This window comes from Neophocaena asiaeorientalis, unplaced genomic scaffold (genome assembly GCF_003031525.2).
Source record: "Neophocaena asiaeorientalis asiaeorientalis breed wild unplaced genomic scaffold, Neophocaena_asiaeorientalis_V1.1 scaffold119, whole genome shotgun sequence".
Classification (NCBI taxonomy): domain Eukaryota; kingdom Metazoa; phylum Chordata; class Mammalia; order Artiodactyla; family Phocoenidae; genus Neophocaena; species Neophocaena asiaeorientalis.
The window spans coordinates 2,067,421-2,080,356 of record NW_020175821.1 but is presented as its reverse complement, the minus strand read 5'-3'; the positions used below and the strand labels follow the sequence as shown (position 1 = coordinate 2,080,356).

Below are 12,936 nucleotides of genomic sequence, written 5' to 3'. Positions count from 1 at the left end.
TCCTGACGTGTGCATCCACCCGCCACATACACACACTCCAGCCACAGGCATGACTCACATTCCTCCAAAGGGTTCTGAGCTCACACATCTTCCCGTTCTTGCAACCTCCTTCCATTGTCTCGAGGAGAATAACAATAGTTAGGGGAGCCAGGTTATCTTTCCCTTGACTGTGCACCAGACAGGTACCGTGACAAGATGTCACATCAACTCACTTTATCCTCACCTCATCCTGTACGGCCCTGACCTTGCGGGTTGATGAACTCATGCATTTACCTGGAGTCTCTGATCAAGGAGAGCTGCATCATAAGGTCTGACATACAGATCAATGAAATAGAATTGAGAGTCCAGAAATAAACCTCCACATTTATAGCCAACTGATTTTCAATAAGTGTGCCAAGACAATTCAGTGGGGAAAGTACTGTCTTTTCAACAAATGGTGCCGGGACAACTAGATACACACATGCGAAAGAATGAAGTTGGGCCCTAAAGTCACACCATATACAAAAATTAACTTAAAATGGATTAACGACCTAAATGTAAGTGCTAAAACTATAAACCTCTTAGAAAAATATAGGAGTGAATTTTCATGAGCTTGGGTTAGGACAAAAGCACAAGTGGCAAAAATTTAAACAGATAAATCAGACTTCATTAAAATTAAGAACTTTTAATGCTTCAGGTTAGACCATAAAGAAAGTGAAAAGACAACCCAGAAAATGAGACAAAATATTTGCAAGTCATATATTTGACTAGTACATAGGACATATAAAGAATGTTAAAACTCGGGCTTCCCGGGTGGCGCAGCGGTTAAGAATTCGCCTGCCAACGCAGGGGACACAGGTTCGAGCCCTGGTCCAGGAAGATCCCACATGCTGCAGAGCAACTAAGCCCGTGTGCTATAACTGAGCCTGTGCTCTAGAGCCCGCAAGCCATGACTACTGAGCCTGCATGCCACAACTACTGAAGCTCACATGCCTAGAGCCCGTGCTCCGCAACAAGAGAAGCCACCGCAATGAGAAGCCCGCACACCGCAACGAAGAGTAGCCCCTGCTCGCCACAACTCGAGAAAGCCCGCACACAGCAACGAAGACCCAACATAGCCAAAAATGAAAATAAATAAATTTAAAAAATAAAGAATGTTAAAACTCAACAATTAAAAGACAAATAATCCAATTAAAAACGGGCAAAGCCTCTATATATACATTTCTTCAAAGAAAATACAGAAGTGGCCACAACGCACATGAAAAGATGCTCAACATCATTAACCATTAGAGAAATGCAAATTGAAACCACAGTGAAATACCCCTTCATACCTATGAAGATGGCCCTAAGCAAAATGACAGTGTTGATGAGAATGTGGAGAAACTGGAAGCCTCGTACACAATTGGTGTATGAAAATATAAAATGATGCAGTCACTTTGGAAAACAGTCTGGCAGTTTCTCAAAACTTTAAATACTGAGTTACCATATGATTCAGCAATTCTGCTCCTAGATTTATACCCAAGAGAATCAAGAACATACGTTTTCTCACTCTCTTTTGTTTTTGCCTGCGCCCTGCGCCATGTGGGATCTTAGTTCCCTGACCAGGGATCGAACCCACCCATGGCCCCTGCAGTAGAAATGCAGAGCCTTAACCACTGGACCGCCAGGGAAGCCCCAAGAATGCACATTTTCACAAAAACTCATACATGAATGATCGTAGCAGCATTATTCAAAATAGCCAAAAAAGTGCAAACGACCCAAATGTTCACCAACTTATGAATGAATAAAAAGTGGTACAGCTGTACAATGGAATTTTTATTCAACCATAAAAAGGAATGAAGCACTGTTTGACTCAGATGAACCTTGAAAACATTATGCTAAGTGAAAGGAGCCAGACACAAGGGCCACATGCTGTATGATTCCATTTATATGAAATGTCCAGAGTAGGTAAATCCAGAGACAGAAGGTAGATTAGTGGTTGCCAGGGTCTGGGGGGAGGAGAATAGGTAGCGATTGCTAATGAGGACAATGTTTCTTTTTGGGGTGATGAAAATTTTCTAAAATTCATTGTGGTGATGGTTGCACAACTCTGTAAATATACAAAAACAAACAAACAAACAAACAAACCCACTGAATTGTTCAGAGAGAGAGAGAGAAAATGCAGATTTTTTAAAAAAGGGGAAGAAGAGTCCCTTCCCTTAGCAGCTTTGCTGACAGCCTACTTCCCATACTCCACTTCTTGTTCAGAACTCCTGTAATGCACAGGGTCAGAGTGGCTTGTTTGCAGGTCCATCCACCCCAGCCAAGGGTGTGCACCAGGGCCAGGGGCTGTGCCTCATTCCTTTTGAACCCAGGACAGTACTTGGCACCCAGCAGGCAATCAGTATAAATGTGTGTTGAATGAATAGTCTCTAGCACGCCCCTACTATTACCCACTGCTTTTTATACCATCACTTCTAAAATAAAGGAGTGCCAAAAAGATCACACACACAATATCTGTCCATTATTTTAAAATTCTTTTTCCACCAAATATTTTTTAAACCAGATGATCAACTAGTGTTGTCCCTTTTCCACTTCGAGAGAGACATGTGATTTCAAAAGTTAAAAGCTAATTATCAATAAAACGACCAAGGTACGGGGAAAAAAGGTAAAAACACTTAGCCAAACACAGCATATTCAGTCCCTGACCAACAAATTCCACATTTCAAATAACTTGACAAAAATTTCCCCTACTTTGAGACAGAAGACTTTAAGAGGCAAGAAACCAGTACCAACCAATATTAAATTCAGCCTTTGAAAACTCTGGCCTGTACCACCACCACCACATTGAGATGGTGAGAGTAATAATAACAGCTAACATTTACTGAGCACTTACTATGTGCTACGTCGGGTATTATTTTCTGCTTTCTAGGTATTAACTCAGCTACAACAGCATTATGTGGTAGGTACTATTATTACCCTCATTTCCCACAGAGATTCACAACTTTCCCAAGGCTGCATGGCTGGTAGATGGCTGAGCTAAACTGGAACCCAGGAAGTCCAATTCTCCTGCCCGCGTGTTTCTCGCTATATGACATAGGACAGCCCACAGGGACTTCAGTCCCTTGACTGGACCTAGGAAAGCAACATGTTTGACTCTGGGTTTACAGACTGAATAGTGTAGGTTCCAAAAAAAGGCCTCAGAAAAAAACATGAATATGCAGGAATTGAAATCCATGCGTGAATATCTGATACTTGAAAGTCTATTCTTTTATATATCCTTTATATATCAGGTGGAAAATATCTGAATAGACAACATGGTCAGTCAAAACCTGCAAAACCTTGACCTGCCTACCTCTGCATGGCTGCCGCCTTCTGAACTTTCAGCCACAGGCCTCCGCCACCTTCCGAGACTGTGGTCCTCCCACCTCACCCCTTCTCATTGAGCTCAATGCCTTATCTATTTCCTTCCTGGCACTCATCACTATTTACAATGATTTTATTCATTTGTTTACCTGCTTTTCTTGTCTGACTCTCCCATCAGAATGTAAATTCCATAAGGGCAGTGACCATGTCCATCTTTTTTGCCTAGTGTTTGTTGAATGGATAATAATTCTCTATGTAGGCGACAGCTTTCTTTCAGAACAATTTGGTGCATCAGTGACTGGCTAGACGACCACACTAGGCTGTAGCAACTTCAAGGCAGGGGCGGTACCTTGTTCATCTTTATGCTCCCAATTCCTAGCTTAGTACCTGGCACACAGGAGCTCATTGCATCTCGACTGAACTTGTTCATTAATGAACTGCTGTCAACGTGGAGGGCAGTCTCTATTGGAGTACCTCAAGGCTCCACCTTGGGTCCTGTCTGCTCAACTTCTGGATCCAAGGGCGATGGTAGAAGGGCATGCTGATGAAGCCTGGGGATGCCTTAAAGCGGGGAGGAGCTGCTGTGGACAGGGAGAGGAGCTAAGAGAGCCTGAACAGTCGTAAACCCAAAACCCCAGAAACAAAACAAAAAATTAAGAAACCCTGTACCAGGGTGGGAGGAGGGAGAATTAGATGAAGATAGTCAAAAGGTAAAAAATTCCAGTTATAAGATAAATAACTACTAGTGATATAATGTACAACATGATAGAGATAATTAACACTGCTGTATGTTATAAATGAAAGTTGAGTTCTCATCACAAGGAAAAGAATTTTTTCTATTTCTTTAATGTTGTATCTGTGTAAGATGATGGATGTTTATTAAACCTATTGTGTAACCATTTCATGATGTATATAAGTCAAATCCTTATGTGGTACCCCTTAAGCTTATACAGTGCCATATGTCAATTCTATCTCAATAAAACTGAAAAAAAACCAAAAACCAAAAAACCACCCTGTACCAACCACAGGATGGGAAGGCAGGGACAGGAGTAGCACCTGTAATGAGGGTCACATGTCCAGTGAGCTCAGGTGACCGCAGTCTGAGATGCTGGGATGGTCCTGAGCCGTGTCTGTATTGGGTGGTGGTGAACAGAATGAAGGAGGGGATAGTGCTGCCTCGACTCCCCCTTTATTTAATGATTGCTTCTACTCTTATTTATAATACTACCCAAGGAAGGCCTGAACTTCTCCTGGGGTACTCGGCAGGCACGGCAGCCCCCCGTCAGAAACTCTGTGAAGTCCAGCCTTGGGCTGTGTGGTCCACCTGAAGTACAGGAAGCACCTGCCGTAACCACCTGGCCCTGGGAGCCACTGGCCTCTTCAGCCTCCAGCTCTCAGCTCTCCAGGTGCTTCTCAGAAGAGCCTCTGCTGCTGTTGGACCTGGCTAATATCTCGCTCCAAGCCTTCTCACTCTTCTAGGGAAAAAGACTCATTCCTCCGTGTATGTGTGTTTTCCGCTCTAGTCCTCCCTGTTCCCAAAGCACAAGAGGGGAAGTCACTCTTATCTGGACCTTTCTAAATGATCTCTCTCCTGTCTTGCACAGCCTTCAAAATCCGGTCTTTTGTCTTTCAAGCTCAAGAAATGTGTCAAGTAGGTGTGTTTGGACTTCCCTGATTACAGTTTTCGTCATCACTATTTTTTTAGCATCTTTAATGATTACCAGTTGGATTTCCATTCCCTGTTGCCTCTTCTGTCAATTCTTTTGTGATGTTATGTTTGAGCACCTCCACTGTGTTGGCATATCCTTGAAATGACCTGCTCACATGTACCTGTCAGTATTCAGCTGCCTTTTTTATTCTTGAGTGCTTTCCTTAATGCTACCAAAATCAGGAGGACATAAGGATGTCCATATGTAAATGTTAAGACATTAATCAATGATTTTGAAGCTAATGTTATGGCCTGTTACGTTATTTGAAGCACAGTTAGATCTTTTCTGTTTCATTCATTATCATCATTGATTGCTTTTACTAGCAGGACATTTTCTGCCCTTCTATTTTTCACTGTCTTCTCAGTTCTATTCACTGATTTATAATGAGAAAGGCTTATAGAGAGAAGGGCTTAAACATCAGAAGAAGATGCCCTTAGACTTTCATTTGACAAGCTGCTGGTCCTAGGTCCTAGGTCCGACCTGCTGGTAGATCTGTTGGAAAATTCAGATCAAGAGTTTTTTTCTTCTACAGTTATTTAAATTTTTAAAAGGGAAAAATTGTACTATTTTTGTTATCAAAGTCAAGTCTGTTGAAGGCTACACAAAACCTCATGCTCTCAGGAAACCACAGGAATAATTACTTGCTGCTAAAATAGCACCTTCCAAATGCTTATGTGCTAAGTAGATGGACAAGTACACCAGCTGCCACATTAGAATTTTTCACAGTCTTCTCCTTGTCAGACAGGGACGTTATAATTGCAGCCAGAACCCAGAGGTTTGTACCGCACAGTTGGGAACACACTTGTGTTCATGCCAAGTCCAGAAATAAATCCTAGATGATGTTTAGGTTCAGCATGACATTAACAGTATTTTAGGAAGCAAACAGTTCAGGAGCCGGAATAATAAGAGATTGGGAATGAAAATAAGGATGTGTGGATAAATGTGCTCTTTTCTTATCACGTAGAGTCAAAAATCTGGACGCCATCATCAGGGCAAAGGACGTTCTCAAGACTGAACCTGGTCAGATTTCACCCACCCACTTCAAGAAAATAACTTAGAAAATCTTAAGAACTCAAACATTTCTTTATTGGCTACAAGAAAAGAATCAAGAAAAGCTTGTAGGAATTTTAGGTAGCTCTTACTTCAGTAGAATAAAGTTACTATTAAAAATATATCAGAATATTTTAATTCCTGCTTGATGGGAATTCTCTATGTCAGGCAAGAAAACTACAAGTTAGTATCTAAGCTCACCCTTCTGTTCCTAAAGATTTTCTGTTAACTATAATTAAACCAAGGAACGTCAGAAGGGTAATGGGTTTCCATATGGAGTAGTATACTAAAAATTGCTTCAAAATCAATTACTCTAGGGGGTTTTATTTATAGAACTCCCAAAGAGGAGATTTAGACAACATTTACTCCCCTCCAATGCTGACTATGCATTCTTGTTTCACTCTGGAGCATAGAGCAGGGACCTGACTTCCAGGGTCCATGTTAAGGACCTGCTGATGAGAAGGCTGTACTAAGACACATTCTAATTGGTAAAGGTCACTTCTAACATAAGAGTGGGTTTGCCATGTTTTGCCTCAAACCGAACACCCCAAAATACGAATCATCATGTAGAAATGTCAACTGTTTCTTCTGGTCACCTGTGACTTTGGCCAAGAGAAGAGCAATGTCCTCCGTGTAATCACACTTGCCCCCTCTACTCAGCACAGAGTAAAAAGGAAGAAGGCTTATGACATCACGAGAGAGAAGAATGAACAAGGAAGAAGGGAGCCACAGGTAAGGGGAGGCACGTGACTGAACCCGGGTTCAGGATTCCTTCCTGGAGATATACCCTCACTAGGCCATCTGGTTCCCAGAGCTCGGGGTACCTGGGCAGTTCCCTGGGGGTGCCCAAGGGCTGCCAGTGATGACGAGGCCAGCTCCCCAGCTGAGGTCCCTCCTTCCCTGTTCGACCACCAGCAAAGTAGCACGACGCTCCACTGCCCCACCTGCCATCTGCCTCATCCCATGCAGATGGGGAGGACTCTGAGTGTGATGCAGTCAGCAGGTCTTCTTGGGGGTGCTCTGCAGTCACCCCATGCTCATCACCTCCTCCTGTAGCTGCACTGCCTGCCCAGCGTGTGCTCAGCCAGGGCTGCACAACCCTGCAGGCTAGAGGGTGGACTAGGTCCACATAGCGGCGTCAGCCTGCAGCCACTGCCTGAAGGACACATCCCCTCAGCTTGTTCTCCAAAAGCAGCACCTCGTTAACAGCTTTTACTCTGTCCAATCCCCGGATGTCAAGCCTGGTTGCCCATCTGCCCAGCAGCTGGGGAAAGAATTCTTACCATCGCTGTTAGGCTCCGCTTTCCCAGAGGAGCGAGGGCGAGGGGTTCCCTAGTCAGGGCTGGGCTCCTGTCTGTGCAGGACTGTGTGCAGGTTTAACTTAGCAAGTCCTAAATGAAGAGCACGCTGTAGACACACAGCAAGGGCTCAATACCCGGTGGCTGTTCTCATACTGCTATTGTGAATACACACTCCAAGGAGATGCTACATGTGTAAGAGGGACCTGCTTGATGAGACTCTGCCTGCTGAGGGTTAATCCATCAACTGCACTAAGGGACAAGAGGAGGGGCAGCAGCTGCCCCCTTCCTCTTTCACAGACGAAACACCCGTCAGGGAGGCAAAGTCCCACCAATAAGGTCAGTGGCGGATGTTTCAAATGTTCTGTGGGGTCACAGTTTGTCCCCGTGCCTCATCCAGTGTTGACACAGATGACTGGCGAAGGTGGTGCTGTGATTTAGGAGCTGGAGGGATGGAAGCAGACAGGAGCGTGTGTGAGAATGCAGCGCTGTTTGCAATAGTTTAAGCTGAAGCAGCTTTAAAACACTACACATTCTTTGGGGTTAATATTCTTTGGGGTTGAAACTGTCAGCTAAGTGACTCCAACCAGCCACGGTGCCCGAACACGGTACGGCACCTAAGCCTGGGGACCCTGGCCACAGTGCCCGGTGCTGCCATTGTTTGCCGCTCTGGGTCCTTCCCCATCAGCTGCTGTCTGTCAGGGCGGCAGGGACCAGCTGACTGGTTGGAACCATATGTGCTATTTCTGGGCATAGGATGTGAAGAAGGACATGCCACAGTAAGTCAGGATATGAGTCAGTTATTATAAAGTGTTAAAAAGAACTGTCTTCAAAGCATCCTGAGAGCATTACACCAGGCTAACTACTCTGAAGGAGCTATAGGTTGAAAGACACTTAGAATCACTAAGCCCAGGAGAAACCCTGAAGAACATGGATGATTAACATTGGTCAAAGGCCTGCCAGTGAAAAGGAATGGATAAGGCTGAAGCTAAAATCCAGAGGTCCTAAAATTTAGAGGCAAAAAGAAAATTTCCAGGACCACATATATCTCCAGCATACTTCCGTCAGACACGCAGAAGCAGTGGAAACATAGGCAGCTTGAAAAAGCTGTGGGACGTGGGTTTGCTTTATTTTCCTTTTAAAATAAAACACTGTATTTTTCAGAGCAATGTTTAATGGGGCCAAATTAATGGTTCTAAATTGGTTTTTAAAAAAATAAAAAATCTATTGGCACCGAGGTGTAAAGATACACAAAAGATGTCTCTCTGGAGTGCTGTATGCAAGAGGGAAAAATTATTAACCACACGACATCCACAAATCAGTTAAATAAATGACGTTATGCCCCTTTGATAGAACCTAAGAAGCTGTCAAAAGGAATAAAGTAATTTAAATATACTGGCATAGAATGATCCGTGATAGCTGTTATGGCAAAAAATCAAGTTGTAGCAAATGTGCATGGCAATCTCATTTCTGTTAAAAAAGGTATGTTTGTATATGCAGGAGAAAAAGTCACTAAGGGACTTCCCTGGTGGCGCAGTGGTTGAGAGTCCGCCTGCCGATGCAGGGGACACGGGTTCGTGCCCCGGTCCGGGAAGATCCCACGTGCCGCGGAGCGGCTGGGCCCGTGAGCCATGGCCGCTGAGCCTGCGCATCCGGAGCCTGTGCTCCGTGACAGGGAGAGGCCACAGCGGTGAGAGGCCCGCATACCACAAAAACAAAAACAAAAGTCACTAAGGAGCTGGAGAAAACCATTTACAACTGTTATTTTGTTCTTGGAGGCCTCAGGGAGGCCTAATGGCCCACTAAGTCCCTGAACGAATGGGTGAAGGCACAGCACGGTAGTTGGAGGCTGCAAAACCAGCATTTCTCAGATGGCATGAGAAGAGAGGGCTTATAGACATGGGGAGCCCTTTCTTTAACCCTGTCACGGGACCTCTGCTTTCTAGCTCCCAGGTGTGTCCTAGGGCCTGTGTAACGTTCTTTGGCTTCAGGAGTGGGGCAGTTCACTGGCTGGCCATAACCCCACTGCTCCTGTTCAGGGGCTGTAAAGAGTTACCAGTGAGAAGTGACAGCAGCAACGCATCCACTCCAGCCTCTCCCTCCCAGCAAAGCCTCCAGGAACTGTCCTCTGTTTCAAGGGCCAGGGCAAGGGAACTTGACCTGCCACTGGGACCACAGGAATCCATCCTAGTGCCCTCCCTGTCAGGAATTTCCTCTCTGTAAGTAAACAGTCCTCTGGTCTGCTTCCAACAGCCCCTTTACCGGGAAGGTGGGGGAGATCGCAGGCCCATCTATTTAACCACAGTGCACGGGTCTGGAAACAGTACTGCCTCAGCCTTGTGTTGTGAAGGCTGAAGAAGCCCAGACGTCACTGTTCTTCACAAGCGTTTTCTATTCTCCACAAATCTCCTCTGAACGCCTTATTGTCTCTCCTTTCCCATCCCAGAGCTTCCCTTAGGTAATTCCTATTCATCCTCCAGATTCCGGCTCCAACGTCTCTTCCTCTGGAGAGCCTTTCCCAACACGCCAAGGCCAGATATCCTCCTTACACTCTGATAGACAGTCCCCATCGCAGAGTGAGTATCCCAGCTCTTGTTCTCTATTTATTTCTGTGATAACGAAACTAATGTCTGTTTTCCTCGTTAGAACACAAGCTCCTCCAGGGCAGAAATTGCACCTGCTCTTTCTGCATCCCCAGTGTGCGGTACAGCATCTGGCACGAAGCAGATAGCAATAAAGGCTCACTCAATAGAAGGCTGCTGCAGAGGTGACTGGGGTGGAATACACGGCACTGGGGGAGGGAGGAAGAGCAGCTGGGAGGGCTCTCTCCTTTGCTGTCACCAGCTGGCCTTCTTTATTTTTTGTCATGTGTCCAAGTGAGTGGTCAGCAAGTGGTCCCCTCTTAAAGTCTGAAGATTTATGTGAGGTGGGTACTAGTATTACATGACAGTGTTTAAAGGAATTAAGAGGTTATGGCTAAGGCTCCAGAAAGTTTCTCAATTGAAAGAGCAGAACTTCTGACCATATGACTTCCTGGTTATTTCCTGGGACCTCTTTAGCTCTGGACCCCGGGGCTGCCCAGGGATGCTGGGGGTGCCCTGGAGGATGGATAGAATATAACAGGGGCAGAAATCCTCTGCCAACATCAGAGAAAGACTCAGCCAGCCCCGGGTGAGGGGTGGGGAGCCCGGAAGGGCAGGGTGGGCACTGACCTCGGCTGATGCGCTGCTTCTCCCCAGACAGGATGCCGGGGCTGTCGATGATGCTGATGCTTTTCAGGACCTGATTGGGCAGCTGGGAGCACATGAATCTGGAAGAAAGGGATCAAAGGTGGGATCAGAACCTGCATGTTGCAGAGTGCTCTAACCTCGGAGCTCCTTGGCCTCTCCTGGCTACTGACATCTTCTGAAAAGCGGGGGCTTGGAGGAGATTGATGGCACCTCCACTGGAGACTAGATGCTGGTTCACAGGGCAGCTATTGGAGGGTGGCCGGGCACTGGATGCTCCCTACCACCAGATCCCTTACTGTTAATTTTATTTTAGCTAACGTTTATTGAACACAGGTATTTTACAAACATCATCTCATTTGTTCCCCATATTAATCTCATGAGGAAGGCAACACTGTTTACCTCCGGGAGGTTACGTAACTTGCTCAGGGTCACTCAGAGCTAAGCTTTAAACCCAGGTCGGTGTGACTCCAAAGGCCACCAGCCCCACCCGCCCCTCCTCTATCCTGCTCCTTAGACAAACGTCCCAGACTTTTCCTCCCCGGGAATCCCATGCTTCCTTCAGGCTCACTGCCCCACTGGGCTGGGGTATCCCAAGCTCTGTCCAGCCCCTGTCACTCCCTAACGTGACAGCAGAGGTACTAGGGCCTGTTTTCACTGTCCGATGCCCCAGGGACATGCTATGGCTCCAGGCTCAGGGTGGGGCAGGCACCTGTGGGCAACACCCCAAATCCTCCAAGTGCTTCGGTGCCCTAAGAGTGGACAAAGGGGCAGGGGTAGGCAGGGTCCTGGCCAAGCATCTCCCAGCCTCCTTCCTTGTCCATCACCTTCCCGATACCACCTCCTCCTTCTCATCCCCATCCCTCTGCTGTGGTTCCTGTCGGCTGCCCTGGCGTTGGCCTTGGAAGCAGAGTGAAGTGGCAGGAAAACTGTGGCCTGTGCGTCAGCAGACCTGGGTTCAGGTTCAGCTCATCCTTTGCCAGTAACTTGCCTGGGACCCTGGGCAAGGGCTTCCCCATTCTGGGCCTCAGTTTTCTCATGTGTCAATGGAGACACTTGGACCAGGGGTTGGCGAGGTTCTTTAGCTTTAACACGGTGTAACTCTAGAGGACCAGAGGGGAATGCTTTGTTACTTCCACCCCAGGCAACCTGGGGGGATCCCTGTTAGGCACTGTGTATGTTTTAAGGCAGAAACTAGAGTGTCTCTCCTTCTCCTATATTGTAAATGGCTAACTTTGGTATCTGTGTGGGCAAAAGGCTTGAAAATCCTTGGGGAAAGCTCAGTTCTTCCATTCAGTGGAAAAGGTGGGATGACTCAGAAAGTAAATATGCTGGGAATGCAGGAGAGGGAGGCCTGCCTGGCCCTCACAGCACATGTGGACAGCACAGCCCCTGGGCAGGCGTGGGCAGCCCTGAGAGAGACATGCAATTACTGACATTGCAAATGAACTTTCACTGAAGGTGCTTGGGACAAGTTTCTCAGATATTGTTTCCCACATTTTCAAGTCATCCCAGGAAGATGTAGGGATGATAACTATGATCATTTTGCAGCTGGAAAAGTTGAAGCACAGAGCAGTTACGACATGTGAGGCCATGCTGCTAATGCGTGGCTGGCTGGAGACTGCAGCCTGGTATTTCTGATGTCAGGTGAGTAGAACTCAACCCGTAAAGTTAAAAGCCTCATAACATTAACAATAAGGGGTCAAGTTAATTTATGAGAAGTCCCTCGTTTCTGATTTTCTCCTGCCCCTCCACCTTTATAAACCCCACTGCCCACCACTCAGACAGCAGATCTGTGAGAATAAAGTGCACCGGGATCACTACACATTCTCTGTAAGTTCACAGAGCAAAACACGCCATATTCAAGTCTCTAGATCGGGGTAGGAACAGAGTTCTGAGCACATCCGTGGTGGACTGCATTTCTTGTGGTAATTAGGTCTCTTATCATAGTCCCATCCTTTTTATCAGATGGCTCAAGACATCTGGCAATGCTGAGAAAACTGCACATACGTGAAACTTTTTCACATAAAGTATTCCTGTGAGAGGCAGACCTTTTTCCGGAACCACAAGCTCACACTTGATACCAATTTTTCCAAAACACAAAACCCTTGGATTCTAATGTGAAGTTAACAGAGGGATTCAAAATTTAGAAACCATCCACTCCCTCCATACAAAGAGACAAGGTTTCAACAACTCCCATGCCTCCTGACGTGACAGCAGAGACAAAATGTGTAAGCCACAAAACAAGATGGTCTGATGTGGTGATATCACCACGCCAACACACAGGGAGCAGGCCCAGGGCCAGGAGGGATGAGGGCAGACAAAAGG

At 46.2% G+C, this 12,936-nt stretch overlaps 1 protein-coding gene across 1 annotated transcript in view; it reads right to left on the bottom strand.

Moving 5' to 3' along the window:
* EHD4 (EH domain containing 4) overlaps nt 1-12,936 on the bottom strand; it is an 85,105-nt gene that overhangs the window by 37,420 nt on the left and 34,749 nt on the right. Inside the window, exon 3 of the mRNA XM_024732631.1 lies at nt 10,594-10,691. Within this exon, the coding sequence (XP_024588399.1) occupies nt 10,594-10,691 (98 nt within the window). The remainder of the gene's footprint in view (nt 1-10,593; nt 10,692-12,936) is intronic.